The sequence below is a fragment of the Vombatus ursinus genome, unplaced genomic scaffold (assembly GCF_900497805.2).
Source record: "Vombatus ursinus unplaced genomic scaffold, bare-nosed wombat genome assembly UNPS02014797.1, whole genome shotgun sequence".
Lineage (NCBI taxonomy): Eukaryota > Metazoa > Chordata > Mammalia > Diprotodontia > Vombatidae > Vombatus > Vombatus ursinus.
The window spans coordinates 16822581-16847329 of record NW_020954575.1 but is presented as its reverse complement, the minus strand read 5'-3'; the positions used below and the strand labels follow the sequence as shown (position 1 = coordinate 16847329).

Below are 24749 nucleotides of genomic sequence, written 5' to 3'. Positions count from 1 at the left end.
AGAGATTTAGGGGAGGGGGCAGCCTTGGGCCTCGAAAAGACCTTTCCCACCTCCGCTGCACAAAGAGTCTCCCCTATCCCCGCCCCGCGCTACCGCACCCCTAGCAACTCCTGACCCTTTGCACCCACAGTCCAAGTGTTCCTGGCTCCCTTCACTGCTTGCCCCCACAAGAGGATCCCTGCTTTTGTCCTGCCTCTTCAAGTGGCCCCAGTCCAACGCATTTTCTGATGCCCGGTTCTGACCTGGCCACCCTCAGTCTCTCTTTCCCTAGGTCTCGGGATGCGACTCCTCTCCAGTGCCCTTGGGCTCCCCATCCCCACCTTCACTCGTGTTTGCATTAAGCCCAGGCTGACAGGACCCGGACAGGTTGCAATCTCTGTCCCGGCAACCCTGGGGTCACTTCAGCCCCTTGCCCCCTGTTCCCAGCCCCTGCAGCGCTCATCCGCTACTCACGAGTGCCGTCGAAGCGTGTGGCGATTGTGTCCAAGAATGTGTTCTGGGGGGCCAGCAACCCCTTCATGACAGGCATGGCCCTGGCTTAGAGAGATCCAAGTTCGAGGAGGAGGTTACAGGGGGAGGATTAGCACGGCCGGGCAGGGTGGGGCGCGCTGCCGGCCGGGCCGGGGCGCCCCATGCGCCTGCCTCCCTCCCTTTCTCCTCTCCTCCTCTCCTCCTACGACGCCGCTGCTGCTGTGCTGGGCTCGGGGCTCAGCTCTTCTCCGCGCTGCAGCTCGGGCCACCCCGCCCCCCAGTCCCTTTGGGGCTGCGTTCTTTCCCCCCAGCGGCCTGGCAAGCGCCCGCCACGTGGCCCCCACAGGGGGAGGGGCTGCCAAAGACAGCCCCCCTCCCCTCTCAGCAGCCCACTTAGCAGAGGTAGGGTTCGCCCACGCGTGTCTCAGAGGGAGCTGGATGACGACACGCCCACAGGGGAGTCCTGGAGAGTTGGGGAGAGGCTAGCGCTAAGAGAACGTCCCTCCTTCCATGTAGCCCCGCCTCCTAACCTGCCCTCTTCCTTCTAGAGAGCTCTTGGCTCCAGGTGTGACCCCGCTTCTGCTCTGTGAACCCGCCTCCATGCATGCTTCTGGGCCTCCCACTCCTGGCTCCGCCCTTGGGCTTCCCCCTCGCTTCGCCCACGCGGGACCAGATACTTGAGTTCTGCGCTGCGCGTTGGAACCCAGGAGCCCCCTATTGGGCCCTTTCTTTATTCATTCCCCCCAAATTAACTCTTAATGAGTTCAAGAAGCAGCGGGGTGTGGAGAATAGAAGCAGCTGGGCATTCTACCTGTGTGACCTTGCGCAAATTACTTCACTTTTCTCTACTTTTTCCTCATTGGTGAAATGAGTCATTGGACTGGATGACCTCTTAACTTTCTTTGCGCTCTAAATCGATAAACTTATAATAGCTGACAGTAATATGCTCCAGAGGCAAGGAGGCATAATGGATGATGTGCTGGGTCTGGGATCAGGAACACTTGGTTTCAGATATCGCTTCATATAGTACCTTAGCTATGTGACCTTGGGTCAAACATTTAACACAGACAATTCCCTAGAACACTTCTACTAAGTCAGAAATGGGTTTCAATCTGCTTTGACTTATGGAGTTTCCACACTAGAAGTTCCGAAGAAGACTATAAATCCTTTTGATCATCTCATTTTAATTTTGTAAAGTGTATGATTTCATTTGGATCCTTCCAGCAACACTGTGAGGTAAGGGTGTTAACCTGACTTTCCAGGTGGGTAGATATAGACTAAGTGACTTGCCCGTGGTCACATAGGTACTAAGGATGGGTCTAATTCCAAACTTAACATTCTTACCACTACACCCCATTGCCTCTCTATGGCAATGACCCACACCCAATCCTGAGTAGAAGTGGCTACAACCACTGAAGGAGGAAGACTGCCCAACTCTCAGCTTGTATTTTTTTTAGTTTTTATTAATATCTTTCGTTTTTACATCACCTTTATTTCCCTATATACTCCCAACCCAGAGTCTACCCTGTAACAAAGAACTTTTTAAAAGAAAAGAAAGAAATGCAATCTCCCTACTAACAGTAAGGAAAACTAACACATCAGTCAAGTCCTACGGTATATTATGCCATGTTCCACCCCCTTGGTCCTTCCCCTCAGCAAAGAAGAGAGGGAGGTTCAGCTTGTGTATCTTAAAATAATTATCTTAACATCTTCTTACTTTGACATCTGCCCCTCTCCCACACACACACACACACTTCCCCGGAATGGAAAGAGAAACTAGAGGAGATAGAAATCTAGAGAAGACTGAGACCCTGTGGCAGTTAGTTGGCTGGATTATAAATCTTTAAAGGGTACTTTAGGGCAGAACCAGAGAGGCAAGGGGACTGAAACTACAACAGAAAGGTTATGCAGGAGGGATAGCAGAAAGAACTTCCTGACAGTGAAGGAGGGAACTGAGACAGGAATAAAGGCAGTTCTAAGCTTTATTCTTCCCCTCTGTCTCTTGCTGCAGGGGAACAAGGCAGTCAGATGGCAGTGGGGAGATGGGACAAGGCTTAACAGGAGCCATTTCCATTTCCTATACCCTCTGTTGGTTTTTGTTTTTTTGAATAAGGAATGTTTTTGTTGGGTTCTTTAGACTCTGACTGGGGCTGGAGGAGGATGTGGACAAAGGAAAGTGAGATTAAATCCCTTTAATCTGGTTCCTCTGGCTCTTGTCTTCGACGCCTCCCCCCACCCCAATACTCATGAGCTGAAGATTCTAAAATGGTAGGTAGTGAGGATAAGGTGTGGAGTAGAGCCTAGATTAGAGGTTACTGAGGTGCGCTAAGGGTGACTGGGTCTGGAATAGGAAGAACTTCGAGAATAAAAGAAACGTATTGGGGACAGCTAGGTGGCACAGTGGATAGTGCTAGGGCCTCAGAGTCGAGAACCTGAGTTCAAATCTGGTCTCAGACACTTGACATGTACTAGCTGTGTGAGCCTGGGCAAGTCACTTAACCCTTATTGCCTCACCAAAAAGAAAAAAAAGGGACTTTTAAAAATACTACTTTTTGAAAATGTACATAAGAGCATAGATCTACAACTGGAAGGGCCTTTGGAGTTCAGTTCATTTAACGGATGAAGAAAGTGGGACTTATGGAGATTAAGTGGAAATCACACAGGTGGTAATTTGAATCCAGAGCCGGGATATCCTGTCTACTCAATCTGGCTGCCCCTTCGATCTCTTCAGCGCCAGGAAATCCTACCCTCCCGATTTATTTTTGTGCTAAGTCGTTTATGCTGCAGAGAAATCTCCAAGTCTGGGGTGACTGTGGCACACGGAAGGGTATGATTTACATACCTTGTCTCAGACCCTTGCCCCCCCTCCCCCGCAAAGGTCTGCTACTAGGGAGAGGAAAGGGGTGACCGCAGTAACAGAGAAAGGACACATTCAGCGTGAGTCATCTTTATTCCCCCCATTCTCGGAGGTGGAGCACAGACCTGGGGCTGAGAGGAGGCGGGGAGAAACCCACCTGTCTCTCATATCTCCACCTTTGGGGCCATCCCGAATACATGGAAAATAAGAAGAGCTCCCACCCCCCTAACTCCGCCCCTGCCACTGCCCAAACAACTGAGTCACTGAGCAGCCAGTCTTGGGAATCTGGTGATGCCCCAGGGCTTTGAAAGCCCAATTGCTGGGGGAGCGGCTATTGGTAGACGGTCGCCTCTGCGGCTCATGACCCCCGCCAGCTCTGGACAGGGTCCTGTGCTGCGGGGCTATCGGTACACAGATGCCCAACGCAGGACAAGGTGCCAGGGACCCGGGAGCAACTGTTGTAGCCCGGGGCTCCGGAGGGAGTGGGGAGGGGCTCTCCGCCTGCGCTTGCACGGCGCCCCACTGTGAGGATGCCTGCGGCGTGGTTGCCGCTGGCTTGCAAGAGCCTCTGTAGTCGTCCCTGTAGCCCAGATAGGCCCGCCCTCCGTTTCCCCAGGGTGAGAATGCCGGCCGCGTGGTTGCCGGCTCCGTGTAGCAGGTCGTAGAGACGACAGGAACAAGTTTTCTGTCGGCAGCAGTTGGGCATCGGCTGGGCGGCTGCCCGGGCAGGTAGCAACGCTGGGAGCACCAGCAACAGAAGCAGCAGCGTCACGGTGGCCCAAGGAGCCTAGGGTGGGGAGGGTGGTGGGAGAGGTGGGCACACTGGGCAGGCAAGGGTAAACCTCCCTCCACCCCCCACCGCTGTCACCATGCTAGCACTTTCACATCTCCCATCGTCATGAAACTGTCACCCAGAAATTCCAATACTGGTGAAAAACAAGAGTTTGTAAAAGATGCAATCACTTGAGCCCAGCTTTCTGTGGTTCCTTAGAGGGCCAAGGACACGGGTCAGACTTCCACTCTTGGGAGGTCTTATCACCTCCACTATAGCGAAAGAAGGAAAGGCAAAGGGGCGGGAGAAGAAGGAAATAAATTGGGCTGGTCTATAGGAATGGGGTTTAGGGGACTTGGCTATTTTTATGAATGGGTGTGTGTGTGTGTGTGTGTGTGTGTGTGTGTGTGTGTGTGTGTGTGTGTGCCAAGACTCCCATCTGCTATCTACCTCAGTGTCCATCTCAAATCTATTCCTATGAGGTAGAGAGTTCTTCACCTTATTCTGTTTGCTTCCTCACCTGATCTGTTTCCCCTCACCCCCAAGAATGCTGGCATACAGAGAGTGTATTCAAATTCCTAAAGAAATCAGAGAAAAGTCAGGATGCCAAGGATGAGTCTTTTTCATTTCTCCTGCCTCTCCTGTGGGACCAGAGCTGCTGCTCTGAGACCTAGGGTTATGGACTCAGCCACTCCTCACTTTCCAGCTGCCCAACTCATGGCCTGCAACCAAGAATTGAATCATGGACCTGAACTGGGAACTCCTAATTCCTCCATAAGATCAGATGAGGCTCTCCCACCCCAAGTGAGCTGATAAAAATGTTTGCAGCCTGAAAGGTCGCTTCCCCTACTGACACCTCCTATTCCCTTTCTTTAGATCCCTTCAGCCTTTACCTTTGAAGTGGTTGGATCCATAGTGCCAGGAGCTCTGGAGTAAGGGACAGCCAGGAGCATGTCAGGCTGTCCAGTTGGAGGGTACAGAGAGCCAAGCAGATGCTGCGCAGCAGTGACTGGGTGGCAGTGACTGGGCAGCTCTTACCCTGAGGCTTATAGTGACCAGGGCTTGTAGGGGGGAGGGATGGGCATCTACGCACATCCCCTGGATCAGACAAAGCCACAACTAAGAATACCGTCATGAAGTCATGGAGGGGGACTCGTCTCTAGGCTGGGACTGGAAGAATGAATGAGGTGAGGGCTTTGGAGATGGCTCTGGGTGATGTGGCCCCTGGCTTTCCCCTACGGAAGATGGAAAGCTCCCTGGAGATGACACCAGTCGCTGGGCATTAATAAGGCAATTGCAGACCCAGGAATCCAAGAATACAAAAGCAGCTCCAGCTCTGGCTGGGGACAATGAGGCTGAGGGGAAGTGAGGGTCGTTAGACTAATTAGAGGATAGGGTAAAAATGGGAGGGGGGAGGCATATACTGCATCTTGTCCTAGACATGATGCATAAACCATATGTAGCGAGGGAAGAGGATGAATTGTTAGCAACTCTTTATTCTCATCTCTTTGTCTCTCCAAGGCTCCAAATCATTATTTCTCAGGGAAAAAAAAGCTTTTATCCATCCCCATCTCCCCCCCTTTTTTTTTCAGCTCGCTTCTTCCCTAGTTTCAGAAATATCCCTCTTTTACCCTTCCACCCCACCCCACCCCACCCCTGAGACATAGACCATCATACATACAGGTCTAGGTAAGTTTATTGTGAACTGGCTTGTTGACAGATTTCTTTGGAAGCATAAGCCAACTTTCTCCTGTGCCTAGGCTTGGGGACTGGTTAGGTTTCCTATGGTCTTTTAGCATTATTGACCCCACTGCCCACCCCTACCCTCTTGCCATTTCTACCCCAACACCAAGGCAGAAGGAATGACAGTGGAGTGAAATGGAAATAAAGAATAATGGAGAACAGAGTTTGGCTCCTGGCTTGTCCACAAAGTGGCTGTGTGACCTTTGGCAAATCATTTAACCTCTTTGGGACTCAGTTTCCTCTTCTCTAAAATGAGGGCATTAGCTTAGACAATTTCTAAGACTTCCTTCCAGTTCTGACATTCCAGAAAACCATGTGCTTGCAACAAGGCTCAAAATATACTGTCTCTGATAGCACTTCCCCCCACAAGATCCCCCTTCCCTGGCCAGTATCAGTACAATCTCTGGGGAAACAGGGACTGGGTAAGTGGAATGCAGCTGCTGCCAAATTATGGTCAAGATAATGAGGGTGAAGGGAGGGAGGACAGAGTGGTCCCTTTCTAGCTTAGAGGCTCCTAACTTGTTAGAGGCATGAGAAGGGAGACTGATTCACCAATAGCTCTTCTTAATTTCTGATTGTACACCATATCTCTTAGAGATGGATAGACAGACAGTGTGGCACAGTAGATAAGAGTGATGGCCTTGGAATCAGGAAAATCTGGGTTCCAGTCCAGCCTCGGGCACACGTTGGCTATGTGACCCTGGCAGAGAAAGCTTCTAATGCTGACCTGCACTGGTAAAGCTTCCTCATCCAGAGGAATCCCCTATATTAATGAAATCACAGGCCTGATGTCTAAACCTAACCTAGTCCCTACGTTTAAAAATCAAGTTAGTGTTCATGCATGGAGACAGAAGGGACAGCAAGACCCATACTCATTCTATTCTGGTGCACTCACCTCCAGTAACTCTACCTGCCCCCATTATCAGTCCTTCACTGCCCAGAAGCTAAAATTAGCATCACTTAGCCTGGATAGAAGGCAGGAAAACCGGCCAAAAGGGTTCCCAAATGAGATTTTTTTTTCCCACTCTGAGAGAGTACAGAGATGCTAGGGTGACCCCTAGACTCAGAGAGCCCCCTAGACTATGGGGTTTCAGAGAGACATATGAAAGAGAGACACACTGCGATGGAGGTGGGGACCTGAGGACACTCAGGACACCACCCTCTTTAGCAGAAACTGGATTAGGCTTTTATGTCTCAGGATGCGGGGCATCTCTGGGGGAAAGGAGGAAAAGGGCATTAATGAGGGAGAGGAGGAAAGGAGAGCACGAAGTTCACTAAAGCCCCCTTGGCCCACCAGGTGGACTTGGGCAGGTCCAATACTGCCTCGGAAACGGAGAGACTTGTAGGTGGGGGAGGCTTCCTGGAGGCAGTGATCCAGCTGGGAATAGAAAGGACAGATAAAGCTTAGTCCAAAGTGTATGCTTATAGGGTGTAGGAGGCGGGCAAGGTTTAGGGGAGGGTACAGATCATGAGCTTGTCCCAGCTAGAAAGGATTTTAGGATCTCTCATCTCTCCTCAGTTTCCTTTGTTTTCTTTCCTAGATAAATTCCTCTCTCTCTCCCAATCCCAGGTGAATTCAAGGAACTGGGGTGGGGGAAACTACACCCTTTTTCCTTACTCCCTTACCTTATGTCGATGGTCCTCAGACAAGCCCCTGACCCCTCTCAGTTCTACAAACACTTCGTAGTGGGGAGCAGAGCCATCCGAGAAGGAGTCTGTGGGAAGTTTCCACTCTTTACTTGAGGGATCCTTGGGAAGGTTCTTACCTCCCCTTAGTTCCCATCTTGGGGTACGTGGAAAAAAGTGACAGGTTTTTTGGGGGAGGATGGGGGCACATTTGGGCTTGTAAGTGGAGAACAGAAAATTGTTGTTTCATAAGAGAAGGAAAAAAGGAAGAGAAATAACACTCCAGAAGGGATGAAGATTAGACTCTGGAGAGGATTTCTATCAAGAGACAAGGAGCTGCCATCTGCCTGGGAGATCTCAGCCTTGGAGAGACTCTGGGCAGTGGGAAGTGAGGGCAGAGTGGTAGTAAAGGTGCACGTCCTACTTAAAGGCAGGGGACTGGATAGCATGACCCTAAGAGAGGGAGGTAGGAAAATGTCTTACCCAGAATGCTACTCTGTGCACAGCAGTAATCCAGCAACTTGGCCCCTGGCCAGAGCCCCACAGCACGTAGCAATGCCCCAGAGAACACATCTTCAGAGATGCCCTCACCTCGGACATTGAGGGACTGACTCAGCCTAGGGTGGGAGGAATATGGGGGAGAAACAAGGGGGTCATATCAGTCTCCCAAGGAGAGGGGCTTTCAGGGATGCGCTCTCTCCCCTAACCCTCAGGGAGGGCTGGCAAGGTGGCAAGAATCTTAGAGCCTCCCAGCAGTTTCAGGGAGAAGATTTATAGGGCTGGTTTAGAAGGAAGCCAGGTTTTGGGATTAGGAGGACAAAACTGTTCTCTGGAGTCACTCAGTTGGGAGGGCTCTGAAGGATCTCTCCTAGACCTCTCAGCATGGGAACCTTTGGGTCCAAGGGTTGTCTATGGGACCTTGGATGTCTCAGCCTAAGTCTTCTCCATAATCCTCTGGAAAAACCCTCTTGGCACTTCCCTCAGTGGGCCACTTACCTTCGGACAAATTTGACTACAGGACACTGATTGTAGAAGCCGATAACTTGGACCACATCCCCCAGGGGGCACCTACGCATGGCAAAGACAGGGGAGTAAGAGGTAAAAAGAAAGGGATAAATAAGGTAGGGGAGACAAGGAGCAATCAGTTCAGCCCCAGCCTCCCTCCTCCTCTGCCTTAGCAGGAAGCCCTTTGCTTAATTTTCCTCCCACTTTCATTTTACCAGTGCAATGCCTGGAGGGGCAGAGGTGAGGCAGGGGTCTGGGGACATCACCTGGTGAGGCCAGCATCATTGGTCAGCACCAGCTCATATTCTTCCCCTAGTAGGGCCTCCCCTAGTAGGAGGGTGGAGGGGGCCTCCTCTTGGCTCTTCCCCTGGGCTGGGAGCAGTTCCACAAAGGGAGGTCCTGGGAGTAAGAGGTATCCTGGCTTTAGCTGCTTTAGGCATAGGTTCAATCCAATTATACCTGAGGGTAGGAAGAAGGGTGGGGCAGAGAACAAAGTGTAAGCCAGGAGCTTCAGAACAAAGCAGATCCTTCCCTTAGCTTCCCCAAACTGGAAATGAGAGCTTTATGAAAAGTGGGACCCAGAGCAGTCCTCAAGGACAGGTATTCTGGGATATTCTCTCCCCTCCTGCCCACCTATAGGGGAAGGATAGGGCCCAGTCCATTACCTTATGAACCTTTGCCCTGCCCTGCTGGTAACACCTCTGACCCTCCCCATTCCAGATCTTGACTTTTTGCCTGTTCTTCCTGCCAGGATCAAATCTGTTCCTCCATCACCTGACCTTAACTGCTCCAACCTGACTAAACCATGATCCCCAGCTCTGATTCACGATGTCTGCTGCCCACTGTTGACCACTTATCTCTACCCTAGGCCCATTACAGAGCTTTCCTGACCCCCTGACCTCCAGCAGCTACATAAGCAGGTGAGAAGAAAGGCAACCCTTGGCACCAGGTATTCCCCAAGGAGGCTTTGGCCACGTCTTGCCCCCCTGCATCCTTCATCACCACCACCTGCAGCTGGGGCCAGAGCCTTCGAGCCAGTCCCTTCGGTCCCTGCTCCAGTTCAGTTTTCAGCTCTGCTGCCCGGGTAGGGGCAGGGGGCAAGAAGCCAGGCATGCCAGCAGCCACTGCTTCCACTAGCCCCTTCCAGTCAGCCCCAAGGCAGGAGAAGACATCCAACAACTCAGTTGCTGTTCCGGCCTCTAGCACCTGCAGCTCCCTGCTTCCAAGAGCTGCCAGAATCAGCGACTGAGGGTCCCCTGCTTCTGCCCCAGGGGGACAAGCCCAGGCCAGGGGCTTCAGGGGCCAGGGGAGGGAGCAAGGCCAGGGGGAAGTGAGGGTCAAACGGGCAGTGCCTCCTGGGACTAGTGCCCCTGGATACAACTGTTTCAAGAAATTGAAACTCAGCAACGTGATCTGGAAAGAGACAAGTATGGATGGGAAAGCATCAGTTTGACCTCTTCCACCCCAATCCCAACTCTGAACCAAGTTGTCCCCTGCCAATCTCAGTGCCAAAAATATAGAGGTAACCTTCCCACCACTCATGAGGTGTGAGCTTAAAGGTTTGTAGCTCAGATGGGGAAGGGAGTCCCTCTACCCCCCCCCCCACCCTGGAGGCACCTCTGCCACTTCCCTAGCTACCTGTAAAGAATCCCAGGGGGTGGAGTTGTATTGGGGATGCTGCAGCATTGCCAAGTTCTCATCTGTCTCCCCTGTCTTGCTGTGGGGGTCCAGGTGAGGCCAAACCAGAGGGAACTGATTCCGGAAACTGTTCAAGTCTGTAACCATCAGAGAAACCCCCCCCCAATGGAAATACTCTGGTTAGAATCATCTCTTGTAGGGGTGGGGGAGAGAGAGGGGAGACTCTTTGGTATGGAAGGTGGGAGGGGTGCCTTTTTCTAGGACTGTCAAACAAAAAAGAGGTTCCGGAGTTGGCTTGGAGGGAAACCAAGATTTGGGAGCAGGAGAGTGTGACTAAACTAGAATAGGAGAGGATGGGCTTTGGGAGGGTCTCTGGCAGCCTGGCATTCCTCTATGGACCTAATCAGTTGGGCAAAACTCTCTCTCATTCCAAGACCACACTGTGGGGATTTCTGGGCTCAGAGGTTTTCATGTGTGGTTTCTCTCAGTCTATTTATCCTATATACATAGGATCATAAATCTAGAGATGGAAAGGATCTTAGTCCAAACCTCTCATTTTTCAGGTGAGAAACAAAGGTCCAAAAGGTTAAGTGATTTGCCAAAGATCACACAGGCTATAAGCAGCAGAATCAGGTTTTTAACCCAGGTCCTTGAAATTCAAATCCAGCCCTGTTTCCACTATGTTACTAGATGTGGTGATGGATAGCCAGAGGGTACAATGGAGAGGGTGCTGGACTTGGAAGTCAGGAAGACCTGAGTCTGATTCCTGCCTCTAGCATCTTTAGCTGTGTGACCCTGGGCAAATTGCTTTTTGCCTCAGTTTCCCCATCTGTAAAATGAGGATAATAACAGCACCTACCTCCCAGGGCTGATGTGAGAATCAAATGAGATAGCGTGTAAAATGCTTTGCAAACTTTAAAGCTCTACATAAATGTTATTATTACCATTTCTCCATATTTACAGTGGCTGAACCTGGGAACTATTTCCATAGTTCTTTGGAGAAACCTACCTGGTATTTCCCCTACTGGGCAGGTGGCAGTTCGGGGTCCCTGAAGACACCAATGCAACGCTTGCTCCTGGCTTTGAAGGATTTGAGTCGTGCTCTTCTCCAGTCGCCACTGCTTCCAGGCTGCTGCCCAACCTAGGGCTCGTAAGGCCATGCTATGCTGGAGTGTAGAGCCCCAGGCCTTACCCATTCTTCTGCTCTTCTGCCACCGGAGCAGGGTCAAGGGCAGCAGCAGTAGCAGTAGCAACAACAGTGGCAGCAACATCTTGATGGGAGCTTCTAGGAGAGGAATAGGGGAACCATAGCTGCTCCTCCACATATAGAACTGAGGCAAACGGGGGACAGGGAAACAGCCAGGCTCCAGGAAAAGATGGGGAACAAGGGAGAGGAGAAGGGAGCATTCTCTAAGGCTGCTGGAATAGTTTTCTGGCCATCTTATTTCATTTTCCCCACCTACCTCCCCGTTTTCCAGGACACCCCACGGCTCCAATCCCCCTACTTTCACCCCCCCTCCTTACTTTTGCTCTGTGCTCCCACGTCCTTTTGGATTCCAGCGCATGCTTCACCTCCTCCCTAAACCCCAGTTTCTGAGGATTCTTCCGGGTTTCTTCCGGAAACAATATTCCTTTTCCGGACCAGAAAGAGTTGAAGTTTTAAAGGGCAGGGCCCAGCTAGGGAAATCTGGTCACCCGGAAGGCAGCCAGCTCGGGCTGTGCATTTGTGCTGGGGGAAGGTGGAAGGGGAGTCTTAAAGGGACAGGCTGTGAAAAGTTAGCAGCTCTAGCACTGGATTGGGGCTTTATGGGGAAGGAAAGAGGAAGAAACACGAGCAGGACAGAAGACAAAGGCAAGTGGAGGGTGAGCTGAGGAGTGGAAATAGGGCTTCTGTGTGCATTTGGACTAAATGTCTGTGAGTAGCATGTAAATGAACACCTGTTTCTTAAGTCAAGCATTCCTAGTCAGGCTTGCCGCTTCAGAGCAGTAGAGTTCTGGAGTAATGGAGGACTAGAGAGGTAAAGGGAGTGCATGAGATGGGGCTGTATAAGGAAACAGACTTGGGGAAAGGTCTAGAGCACAGGTGGGGAACCTGCGGCCCTAAGGCCACATGTGGCCTTCTAAGCCCTTGGGTGTGGCCTTTTGACTGAGTCCAAGTTTTACCAAACAAATCCTTTTATTAAGGGCATTTGTTCTGTGAAGTTTGGATTCAAAAGGCCGTATTTGAGAACCTAGAGGGCCACATGTGTCCTCGAGGCTGCAGGTTCCCCATCCTTGCTCTAGAGATTCATTTAATGGGAAAGATCTTAGAAATCACCATGCCCAACACCCCTATAAACCACATTCTCAGGCATTGAAGAAATTGACAGATGTGATTGGTGAGACACTGTTGTTATTGTTCGGTCATTTCATTCATGTCCGACTCTTGGTAACCCAGGGACACACAGCTAGTAAGTGTCTGAGATTAGATTTGACCTCAGGTCTTCCTGACTCCAGGCCTGGCACACTATCTATTATGACACCTGGCTGCCCCACTGTTAATGAACCAGAGAGGTGTGGCAGGCCTGGAGTGGGTAAATATACTGATTTTCAAAAATAGAGGAGATAATGGAATCTTCAAACTATCGCCAAAGAGTTTGATTCTTGGGAAAACCTTATTACTAAAGGGATGATTGTTAAACATCTAGAAAACATCACAAAGAACTTGCATGCCTTCATGACTCCGTCAAGAATAGGCCATCATGTGTGGGAAAATTGGAACACCAATGTATCGTTGATGGAGTTATGAAGTGATTCAACCATCCTGGAGAGCAATTTGGAACTATATCCAAAGGGCTATAAAACCATGCATACCCTTTGATCCAGCAATATCTAGGTCTGTATCCCAAAGAAATCATAAAAAAGGGAAAAGGACCCACATGTACAAAAATATTTATAGCATCTCTTTGTGTGGTGGCCAAGAATTGGAAATTGAGGGCATGTCCATCAATTGGGGAATGGCTGAACAAGTTGTAGTATATGAATGTAATGTAATACTGTTGTTCTATAAGAAATGACGAGCAGACAGACTTCAGAAAAACCTGGAAAGACTTATATGAACTGATGCTGAGTGAAGTGAGCAGAACCAGAACACTGTACCCAGTAACAACCATAACATGCAATGACAAACTTTGATAGACTTATCTCTTCTCAGCAATGCAAAGACCCAAGACAACTCCAAAGGACTCATGATGGAAAATGCTATCCACATCCAGAAAAAGGACTATGGAGTCTGAATGCAGATCAAAGCATATTATTTGCTCTCTCTTTTTTCTTTTTTTTGTTGGTTTTTTCTTTCTCATGATTTCTCCCATTGATTCTAATTCTTCTTTACAACATGACTAATGTGAAAATATGTTCAATATGAATGTATCCGTAGAGCCTATATCAAATTGCACACTGTCTTGGGGTGGGGGAGGGGAGAGATGGGAAGAAAATTTGGAACTCAAAATCTTGTGGAAATGAATGTTGAAAACTGAAAATAAGTTAATTAAAAAAAAAGAAATTATGAGCAGGCGGATTTCAGAAAAACCTGGAAAGACTTATATGAACTGATGCTGAGTGAAGTGAGCAGAACTAGGAGAACATTGTACACAGTAACAGCAACATGGTTCGATGACCAGCTTTGATAGACTTAACTCTCATCAGCAATACAATGATCCAAGACAATTCCAAAGAAGTCACAATGGAAACTACTATCTACATTCAGAGAAAGAACCATGGAGTCTGAATGTAGATCAAAGCATATTATTTTCACTTTTTTATTCTCATAGTTTTTCTCTTTTGTTCTGATTCTTCTTTCACAACAAGACTAATGTGGAAATATGTTTAACATGATTGTACATGTATAATAAATATATCAGATTGCTTGCTGTCTTGGGGAAAGGCGAGAGAAAGAAGGGAAGGAGAAAAATTTGGAACTCAAAATCTTACAAAAATGAATGTTGAAAACTATCTTTACATGTAACTGGAAAAAAATAAGATACTATTAAGTGCAGAAAAAAAAGAATAAGCCATCACGGAAAACTATTGTGCAATAAGAAACAAGGAACAAGATGGTTTCAGAAGAACCTGGGAGGACTTATATGAACTGATGCAAAGTGAAGAGAGCAGAAATGGGAGAACACTGTATACAGTAACAGCAACATTGTAACAATGATCAAGACTTAACTATCCCAATCAATACAATAATCCATGCCAGTTTCAAAGGACTTACAATGAAAAATTCTATTTACCTCTTGAGAGAGAACTAATGAACTCTGAGTGAAGATTGAAGCATACTTTTTTCCATCTTCTTTTTCTTGCTTTTTTTTCCCAACGTGGCTAATACGAAAATGGTCTGTATGACTTCACATGTACAATTGATATAATTTTGCTTGCCTTCTTAATGGGTGGGGGAGGGGTTGGAGGGAGGAAGAGAATTTGGAACTTGAAATATTTAAAAATGAATATTAAAAATAAATAAAGGGGGGGGAACAGGCCATCATGCCAAAGAACTGGAAACTGAGGGGGTGCCCATTAATTGAGTAATGATGAACAAGTTAGTGCATGAATGTGATGGAACACTATTGTGCTGTAAGAAAAATGATGAAGGGGATGATTTCAGAGAAACCTGGGAAGACTTGTATGAACTGATGCAAAATGAAATGAGTAGAGGGGCAGCTAGGTGGTGCAGTGGATAGAGCACTGGCGCTGGAGTCAGGAGGACCTGAGTTCAAATCTGACCTCAGACACATAATACTTCCTAGCTGTGTGACTCTGGGCAAGTCACTTAACCCCAACTGCCTCACTAAATTTAAAAAAAAAAATGAAATGAGTAGAAGTTTGAGGGCAACTTATAGAATGACAATAACATTGTAAAGACAAACAATTTTGAGAGATTTAGGAACTCTGATCAATACAATGACCAATCACAATTCCAAATGATTCATGAAGAAACATGCTACTCACCTTCAGTGAAAGAGGTAATGAACTCAGAGTGCAGATTGAGACTTTTTTTTTTTTTTGGTTCATAGCCAACCTGAGAATTTGTTTTAACTACATATGTTTGTATTAGGTTTTGTTTTTCAATGGGGGGTGGAGAGGAGATGGGTTGAAGAGAATATAGACCAGAAAATAAAATATAATTAAAAGAAAAAAAACCAAACCAACCAGGACATGTCAGATAAATCTCATTTCCTTTTTATTTTGGAGGCAGTTACCTAACTGATTTGAGAAAAACTCACCTAGATTTTAGCAAAGCAGTTGAAAAAGTAACTCATTCTATTCTTTTGTAAAAGATGGCCTTGGAAGAGGGTATCCAGTAAAGTGTCCCATGATATCCAACATTTTTACCAGTGACTTGATAAAGACAACTTTATCAAACTTGAAGATGGCAAAGGGATGGGTTACACACTAGATAACTACCAGGATCAAAAAAATACTTGAGAGGCTGAATCTTGGGCTGAAACCAAGATTAAATTTAATAGGGAAAAATGTCTTACCTTTGGGTTTAAGAAATCAACTTCATAAGTACAAAAGTGAGGGAAGAATGGTTAGGCAACATTTTTTAAAACATTTGGGGATTTTAGGGGATTGAAAGCTCAAGTAAGTTAACACTGATACGGCAGTCAAAAAAGGCCAATATTATCTTGGGCTGCACGGAAAAGCACTGGTTTTAGGAATAAGGAGATAATAGTCTGGCTGTGTGCAGCCCAGGTCAGACCGCATCCAGAATTCTACATTCAGTTTGGGATGCTACATTTTAGAAATAACTAGGAGGTCTGAGTGGAAGTTAAAAGGAAATAATTTTAGTCTTGTCATCAGGAAAAACTTCTTAACAATTAGAGCTATCCAAATTTGAAAAGAGCTACATGGGGAAATAGTTCTTCAAGCAAAGGTTAGATGACCACGTATGGCGTGTGTTGTAGTGTGATTCCTTTCCGGACGTGTGCTAGTTTAGAAGGCCGCTAAGTCCCTTCTACTTTGAAATGCTGCAATCCTCATTTTACAAAGGAAACTTGAATCCCAGAGAAGGAAGGTATTTAAGGTCACATGGGTAGTAAGGAGCAGTCAGGTTTTGAACCCAGGCCCTTGTGTGATGTTTGGAAGATTCTCTAATTCTAGGGAGGCAATCTCTAGGCAGCTGCGGGAATGTTCTTTAAATCTAATGAGGGAGGAAGCATCAGGGCAAAATAGGTCATATTTTTTTCTGATTAGGAAGATGGTTGCCCTAATGCGAAGCTCATTCATTGCACTGTGGTTATGCTGTAACACCCATAATACACAAAACTGGGACAGGGACACAAATTGATGAGAGCAGGTAATCCCTTAGGTTCTCGGTAAAGACAGAAGCAAGGAGGACTAGCTAAAGCAGCCATGGTGAGGATTTATATCGCATATAAAATCTTGGGATTGGCAATCTAAGGTTGTCGGTGCAATAAAAGTTTCACGAGGCCTTACCAAGCTGGAAGTGTTATGAGTAAAAGCTGGGTGATGGATTGACTTCCCATTCATCATAGGAGGAGAGGCCTAGCTAAACTTGGAACGGCTCATTAGCAAGCTACCTTCTGGGTGATAAATTTGGGGGTCTCTGAAACTGTGGGGTCCTTATGCAGCGAAGAGGTACACATTTGTGGAACTGAATTGAATAAAAATAATGTTCTGAACAGGAAAAGCTGACATGCCTGGAATTAAGCATTAAAGAAGGATGGAATCTTCTCCAAAACTTAAAAATTGGATGTCTGAAATGGTTTGGATGTGGCTTTATCCCTAAGGAGGGGGTGGATCCAGATAACCACTCAAGAATCCATTCTCCTGAGCTGATCAAATCCCCTTTTCCAGCAGTTCAGACACATCTCAATTTTGTCTCATTTGAAACAGCCCAGGCTTACACAGCCTCACCTGTGCTGCTGCCCTCGCCTCCCCCACCCCAAAACTTTGGAGATATATGGGAAAAAGAAATCAAAGGAAAAAGGTATTGTCTCTTCAGGAGGCCTTTATTGTAACATAAAATACACAATTTTGTGACTGCCCAAAATTGTACACAATACTTTATTGGTGGCTGGCTATATATATGTATCTGCTTCAACACTAAAATATGTATCCGAAATAATTTCACAAAGTTTTAAAAAGAAAAATTATCAAAAGTATTCTCTTATTTAAATTATACTCACTTTTTGGGTATTCCCACCCTCACAAAACCCTGTGTATACCACATACCATTGAAACATTTTTGCTGCTGTTTTGTGAGAGGGGCAAAGAGGGAGGTGAAATGGTCAAAACTTGACTTTCATCAATAATCAGCATGAACAAAAGTTTGGCTCTGTATTTTGCAAGGGGGGAAGGGGAGAAGGGGAGAAGGAAAACAATATATATTTCAGTCCAAAATGTCTCGCAGGAGCAGCTTCTGGAAGAGTGAGGGCAGCTAAGCCAAGTGCCAGGTCTCATGCTATCTGGGAAGCCTGGTGTCCCTGGAGAATTGCAATTGCGGGAGTGAGTGCGAGTTAAGAGCATCACCGCTTCCTAGAACCATCTTCAGCATGGAACTGGGCGGAGCCCAGGAAAGAGGAACACATTTCTATGGTTTTCCCTTGTTCGGCTCTTTCACAGTCCACCTCAGACATGATCCTATTTTCGTGCTGCCCCCTGGTGGGCACAGGCTGCCAGAACATGAATTGAATTCTTAGGCCATACCACTCCAGGCGGGACCAAGTCTCACCCAGGGCCCGAGACTCCTAAGCCTGTTCAGAAGGGGTAATCAGGAAGTGAGAAAGCTAGAGAGTCATTTCTCAGATTCTTTATGAAAGTCCCAGTACCTAGGAAACACAGTTTTTCCCCTTCCTCTTTTCCCCCCTCCTCCATTTTCAGGACTGGAGTCCTAATTAAGCCCACATCCTGGGGTGAACAGCATCCCACAGCCAATGCTGGTGTTCCTGGAGAGTTCAGTCTTCTCCCAGGAGGGGCAAAGAGATGCTCCTACTGCCTGGCAATGCCAGGGTGTGGATGCCCAGGTTAAAAAATAATCAACATATAAAACTGAGCCAAGGCTAACACACAGCGGCTTTTAAAAAGTTACCTTCCAATAAATACTTTACTAAAGTGGAATATTTTCTCCATCAACATCAAGATACTTGATAAATTCATAACTTTTTTGTTAAAAAAATATCTGTTTATTTACTAGCAAGTATAAAAATAAGGTTTTTAGTGACATAACTCTCCTGGGTATGGCCATGTGCCCTTCTCTTGGAGAGAGGGGGTTGGGGGAAGAACCTCATAGGCTTCACCCATAGGCTGTGTCTGCTCACTCCCCAACCTATGTTCAGCTACACATCCCAGTCACAGCCCACATCTCCCCAGCAGTAAGAAGCTACTGAAGAAATTGCCATGAGTCAAAATTATGCTATGCTTAATTTCATTTTTTTCCCTTTTTTCCTGTTTACCAAAATAAAATCAAAAACATTACAAATAACCCCCCCCCAACTTCTATCACTGCCCACAACCACACAATAGGTGGACCATGGACTTCAAATTCAACAAGCTAGCCTTTGGTTCAGACGACATTCATGCCATCAAATCTTCAAGACACTGGTGTAAACACTGGAAGGAAAAGCAAGTGACAATGGGCCTAGGACTGGCATAGGACTTGGAGGTAAAGAAAGACAATTCTGATGACATCTGTGAGTGGGGAGAGGCAGAAGGGAAATGAAGAGGATACATTTTAGAAAAAACAAAAGGGCACCTAACATTTATAAAATCCATAACTCTTTAAGTGATCCTTAAAAACAAAACCCTCACACTTTGGTATCCAACATTCCAGAGAATAAGCAGGGAAGGAAAAGTCTTTGAATGATCAGATCCAAATTGTGGGTTACCTCAGGAAACAAATTATTGTTTTTAACCCTGGGAAGTTAATATCTAGTATTCCACCATAGCCCAAATGCACAGGATATCAGTACTACAAGCATGTACATCTGTGGCTAGTCTGTCTTATACCCATGTCAAACATACACATCCCCAAACATTCATGCATGCATGCGTTCTCACTCCCGCAAAGGAGCAACTCCACATAAAAAGGTGAATTTGTATGTGCTAAGTGGCATTTTAAAAAGATCAACCCCTAAACAGAAAACCCAAAACTCTTTTCCCCCACTCCATCTATTTTTTCAAACTGTCATAATTTCCCAACCCTACCTAGGAAAAAAAAAGAAAGAAAGAAAACCTGGCTTTTCCTGTTAAAAGGCAGTGATCGAAATTTCAGAGGATAGTTAAAGGCAACAACTGTTAAATTTTTGACTGTAATATTTGGCTGAAACAGCAACATAAGTCCTTGATTAGGAGGTGCAACCTCCCTTCCACCCCTACCCATCCCCACCCTCCAAAGCCAAAGCTCAGACTTTCCCAAGAACTGGCTTTTAGTAAAGAGAGATTGGCCACAGTCCCTAAGGTCTTGATAAATGCAGCCAAATCCTGGACAGAAAGGAGGGAAGGGGAAGAAAAATACCTCACTTGAATATACATACACACACTCATACACACTCACACCCACCCCACTGGCATCACCATGCACAGAAATACTAAAGTCACAACTAGTATTAACACTTCACATTATGAATATTATTTCCAAAGAGAAGCGATTCATGGAATTAAACATCCACAAGAGTGATCCTCCGGCTGGGGGATGAAGAGCTATGGGCTGGAGGGATCAGGGGTCACGACTGGGCATGGGGAATCCATTGACTGTCTATTGGTCGGCGTAAGAGTTCTTCAACATGTCTTGCTACATCCATAGTGTCGTCCAGGTCAAAATCCCCATCTGGGTCAAGGACAGAGTCAGGGCTGATAAAGGAAGAGAGAAATCATCAGAATCTAAAAAGAAACCACACTTCCTCAGTTAATCCCAGGTCTCTAGACATGGCAGCCTGATGGCACTGCCCTCACTCCTCTGCTCTGAGCTGATTTTTACCCCAGCATTAGCTCACAGGGAAATGGAGAGCCACTGATTTAATCAAGCTGTATCCAGTGACCCAAATTAAACCACCTCCCAGGTCATGGAACAACTGGTTGAAGGACAACTGCTAATGGACAATGTGGAGCAACTAATAGCCCACCCCTATTCCTAGAATGACCACTGGCATTTTCCATCTGAATAGACTGGGACAGGTCTGGCCTCTTTAGCTCACTAATCCCCACTTAAACCAATAAACTCCAGTCCACTGGGGGGACCCTGACGGTTCAACATTGGTCACCACCTCCTTGGGCCCCTAAGAGAACACAACCTACTTCTGGGGATACATGTTATAATGAGACTGGGAGCACACAGCTGGGGACGGGGCCTGATCCATGTATGTGGCACTGCCCCCTGAAGAATCTGCAGATGCGCTGACAAACCTGGAGGAAGAAGAAAAAACAGAACCTCAGACCCCAACCAGCCTGAAGGACTGAAGCAGAAACAGGCCTAGAGGAAGAAAGATGGCCTAGCAGCCCCTTCCTCTAGTTCTAAGACTCTGGGAATCCCTTTCTATGGTTCCAGAACTTGAGTTTTGAGCAAAATATGCTTGCCTTTGCTAAACTTGGCCTACAGCTTGTCCCCAGGGGTGCCTATGCTAGGTCAGCATTACTGAAGAAAACCCAAATCTGCCCCCTCTCCATTGCTTCTCATTTTGGGGGGGGCTCAGCTTTTTTATGTACTAGTAGTTGAGTCTGGGGTGGTGTAAATTGGTAATCCGGTGGCTTCTGTACTGGGGAAGTATCTTTTGGGGTAGCTAGGAAGGGGAGGTATGCCACATGTTTTGAGAAAAGGAGCTGTGGTTTGGAGCCCTTAGTATGTTAGGACAAAACCAAGATCCCGCCCAATAATCAGGCTTAGCAAGGCCTCCTGGGAAAGGACTGGACAGGGCATTTATGGAATATGTTTGGGTATATGTGGCATAGGGGGATGATAAATGGAGATAAGAGTCAAAATGTGAATATGAGCTGGGCACTTACTCTGGGACCACCTGCTTGATCTGTGGTTTCACATATCCATCCACAGCTTTTGCTGCCAAGGAGAGAAAGAAGAAGGGGATTGAAGACAATGGTGATTACCAAGTGGGTAGATATGCAGTCTTCCTCAGAAATGGCCTTCCTATAAGGATTATAAGACAGAAAGGCACCCAGAGACCTAGCCCCCAATTTTACCCAAGAATGTCAGGGACAAGTGAAACCTCACTGCAGAGAATGCAAATTAAGGCTTCACTGGTATAATTAATTGGCTATTTAACTAAATTCCCCCAATCACAAATCAGATTTTCAATATTACAAGTCCAAATTAAACATTAATGATATGCTCACCCCAAAAGAAAATATACCTCCCCCATTCATCTGCCTGCCTGCATGCTTCCTGAAGTGGAGAATTTGGCATTTTCATGGCATTCTGAGAAAAAGACACTCGCCCACTCACCCCAGGTGAGTACTATTTATGCAATGACTTTTTAAAAAATGCTGGCTATTTCTTTCATTCTCCACATAACTTGTTGTAGGGGAAAGTAGCCTTGGGATTAAAACTGAGCTATTCAACTTCTGGTCTTTATGTGAAAGGCTAATGTATGGGAAAGCCACACTCAGAAATGGAAAATATAGCATTATTTCCTGGAAGCAAGAATAGGAACAAGCAGAAGTCTGACTTAACTGCTCACATTCATGGAGTACCTGACCATTATAAAGGGCTTTTCACACTATCTCACTTGATCCTCACAATACCCTCATTCTCACACTACAGATCAGGAAACTGCGGCTCACAGAGGTTACAGGACTTGCCCAAGCTCATTCAGCCAGTAACTAGCAAAACTAGGGTTTGAATCAACATCTTGGATCTAGTTCAGCAGTTATTCAACAGCTTCAAGGTTCAACAGGCCAAGATGCTTTATGGTTAATAAGCCTCTTAAGATCTGTTTGCAAGTGCCTTAACTTGACCTACTCAGGACCAAAGAACTTTACGACCTGATAACCAGTACTGCATTTCACATCTTTTGGGTAACTCTGTTCCCTCCAATCAGTGACAAAATAATAAAGGAGATTAAACAAAAGAATTGGTCAAAAGAAGTCATTTGGAGATAGATATAATAAGAAATTCTTGGTTATAAATGCTAAAAGAGGGAAACAGATGTGTATATTAAAAATTGCATGTAATGAAACATCATTTAGCTTTGAAATTTGCAATATGATTTCTTTCCTCCTGGATGATTTCTCTTCTCAATTTTGCTTGGTATATGCTACCATTAAAAATGAGTTTTCATTCCCTAAGACATTGACATTAGGGATGCGGTGGCAGAGAGAATTCATAATTAACATTTGTCATGGATACTGTAAAAACTGGATAAAATACACGAGTAACTGAAAATTAAGTTTACATCTTGCTACATAAGATAAAGAGACAGCAATAAGACACATCAAAACTGGATCAAAATTTGAATTCTGTTACCAGTGGCAGACTCGCACATAACTGGTGTGTAATACTTGGAGTATACTTCATCTTTTGGCCGATCAGGGAACACGTAGATAAGGTAATTCAGATCTCCCAAGCGGTCAGCCAGGGACCGGATAGAGAAGTCTCTGGTGGTAAAAGGCATCAGATTCCAAAACATCCTCTCCTCTAAATCAACAAACAGAAAAATGACACTCCAAAAGTAGAGCAGGGTACCTCTCCCTTCCCCAAGTCCTCCAATACTACAGAACACTGTCCTCTACAAGGCCCTTCCTGGGAGCCACCTTCAGTTACATCTGAGATAATGACTAGGGTCAATGACCACAGAATACACACATTTTCCTTAGGTGTGCTAAGTGTGAATAACCCTCATCAAATACAGTTCTCAAGTCCTAATACTAGGCTATTTCCCTTGGGAGGAAATGAATTCTTAACTTTTCACCTCTTGCATCTTAAAAAACAAAATATATTTGTTGGCATGTAAGAATGATAACTTATATTACTAAAGTTTATTATGCTTGCTTTTATTTGCTCACAACATGAAAGATAAAAACCCGCGGAGCCCCTTAAAGCTGTTCGAAGTATTACTTCCAAGTTCAGGGCTAGATAGGGACAACCAATGATAATGCCCTTAGTTTAGTAAGTAATGAAGGCATAATTAAAATGAACTCATTGAAATTGCACCAAAAGCATCTATATGATTTAAGAAATTTTTTTTACTATAACAAATATTAAGAAAATGACTTTTTTCCCCTAAAAGCAGCATAAGGTAATTTTGGGGATGCTGTATAATGAAGGCTGCTTAATTTCTCAATTGAGAGAGAAACAATTTTACCCAAAAAGTAACTAACCACCTTTTGGTGGTGGTTTGGTTGTCTTTTTTGGGGAAGGCAAAGGGAGGGTACTTACGAGAGTCAAACTTCCAGGCGATGGTGATGCCCCCAATTTCAGAGTCACTGAATCGAAGTAGGAAGGTTCCATCTGGTTTGTTGATGAGTAGGTCATGGGCCTGCTGCTTGTTCACAAAACCCAAGATGGCCCTAATCACAGAGACAAAAGGAGAAGAAACCATCTGAAGTTTTGTTCCCTAAAAGGAGAGCTTTTTCCTTTGTTTCTAGCCAAGTAATAAAGACTCTTACCCATCATTCCAATGAGGCTTGAGATGTTTTTTTAACACTTCCATCACTCCATCAAACCACTGCCAGAAAGTATAATTCCGTCCAGGTAAGTTCTCCTGTGTTTTGACACAACAAAACAATTTTTTAAAATGCTAGGGGAGGGGGAAGGGGGTGGGGGAGTATGAAAGACATTTGGAATTTAAGTCTTTTTTTTTTAATTGTAGTTACAACCAAATAAATGGAAAACGACCATCTGTGACATCCTACCTTCATGAATCTATGCCTCTGAGTTTTACCAACAGGCCAGCTACCCAAAAGAGCAAATTCAGGAGGGAGTTTGAAATTCTTTTCTTCTGCTGAAGCCCAGCACCTCAGTTCTATGAAGTCTTCCCTGACATCCACAGCCTCTCCAGATGACAGCACTGCCTGACTTCACTTCTTTGTCTCATCACATTCTATAATGTATCATTTTTATTATTATTTTTTTTTTGGTGCTTCTTGGGAGGCAATCAGGGTTAAGTGACTTGCCCAGGGTCACACAGCTACTAAGTGTCTGAGGCTGCATTTGAACTCAGGCTTTCCTGACTTCAGGGCTGGTGCTCCATCCTCGTACCACCTAGCTGCCATAAAACACATGCTTGTCCTAACACTTCCCTTCACTACAGTTTTGTTCATATTTTGCTTCATTCTATATATTCTATTATAAAGGACTAAAACTGACTATATACGTTCAAAAGTCCAGTTGCTTAAGACATGCAAATAATAGAACTTCGTGTTCAGTAACATTTTCTCTGTTCCACCCAAAATCTGGATGAGTTTCAGGAAACCCTTTTACCTAGAAGAGCTGCCTTTAGTATCTTTTGTTAGTGAAAGGTACAGGCCCTGGAAACAGGATTGGAAGAAAATTCCCCAAGGCATCTACTGTGAATGATTCTCCCAAGGTGTACAGTTGTTTGACTCCCATTTCCCTCACCCTATTGAACTGGGACCAAGAGATGGCCATGCTGTTGTAATCCTCCATGTTGTTGCTACTGCTGT

At 45.9% G+C, this 24749-nt stretch overlaps 4 protein-coding genes across 4 annotated transcripts in view; all 4 read right to left on the bottom strand.

The window, feature by feature from the left end:
- Positions 1-529, bottom strand: part of KCNH4 (potassium voltage-gated channel subfamily H member 4) — a 25119-nt gene extending 24590 nt beyond the window's left edge. Inside the window, exon 1 of the mRNA XM_027870568.1 lies at positions 454-529. Within this exon, the coding sequence (XP_027726369.1) occupies positions 454-529 (76 nt within the window). The remainder of the gene's footprint in view (positions 1-453) is intronic.
- Positions 530-3413: 2884 nt separating this feature from the next.
- Positions 3414-4199, bottom strand: HCRT (hypocretin neuropeptide precursor). Its single transcript, XM_027870316.1, has 2 exons — positions 4188-4199; positions 3414-4115 (listed from the first exon to the last, which is right to left on the bottom strand). Exons 1-2 carry the CDS (start codon positions 4197-4199, stop codon positions 3687-3689), a joined length of 441 nt encoding a protein of 146 aa, XP_027726117.1. The 3' UTR covers positions 3414-3686.
- A 1579-nt stretch (positions 4200-5778) lies between these two features.
- GHDC (GH3 domain containing) lies at positions 5779-11824 on the bottom strand. Its single transcript, XM_027870567.1, has 9 exons — positions 11637-11824; positions 11122-11397; positions 10113-10249; positions 9374-9887; positions 8741-8933; positions 8466-8537; positions 7953-8086; positions 7470-7558; positions 5779-7221 (listed from the first exon to the last, which is right to left on the bottom strand). The coding sequence occupies exons 2-9, from the start codon at positions 11381-11383 to the stop codon at positions 6991-6993; spliced, it is 1632 nt and encodes a 543-aa protein (XP_027726368.1). The 5' UTR covers positions 11384-11397; positions 11637-11824; the 3' UTR covers positions 5779-6990.
- A 5285-nt stretch (positions 11825-17109) lies between these two features.
- Positions 17110-24749, bottom strand: part of LOC114049137 (signal transducer and activator of transcription 5B) — a 63106-nt gene continuing 55466 nt past the window's right edge. The window contains exons 10-16 of the mRNA XM_027870314.1: positions 24685-24745; positions 23733-23827; positions 23503-23633; positions 22591-22761; positions 21117-21168; positions 20412-20519; positions 17110-19967 (exon numbers count right to left, since the gene is read on the bottom strand). Coding sequence (XP_027726115.1) covers positions 19841-19967; positions 20412-20519; positions 21117-21168; positions 22591-22761; positions 23503-23633; positions 23733-23827; positions 24685-24745 — 745 coding nt within the window. The 3' untranslated portion in view covers positions 17110-19840. The remainder of the gene's footprint in view (positions 19968-20411; positions 20520-21116; positions 21169-22590; positions 22762-23502; positions 23634-23732; positions 23828-24684; positions 24746-24749) is intronic.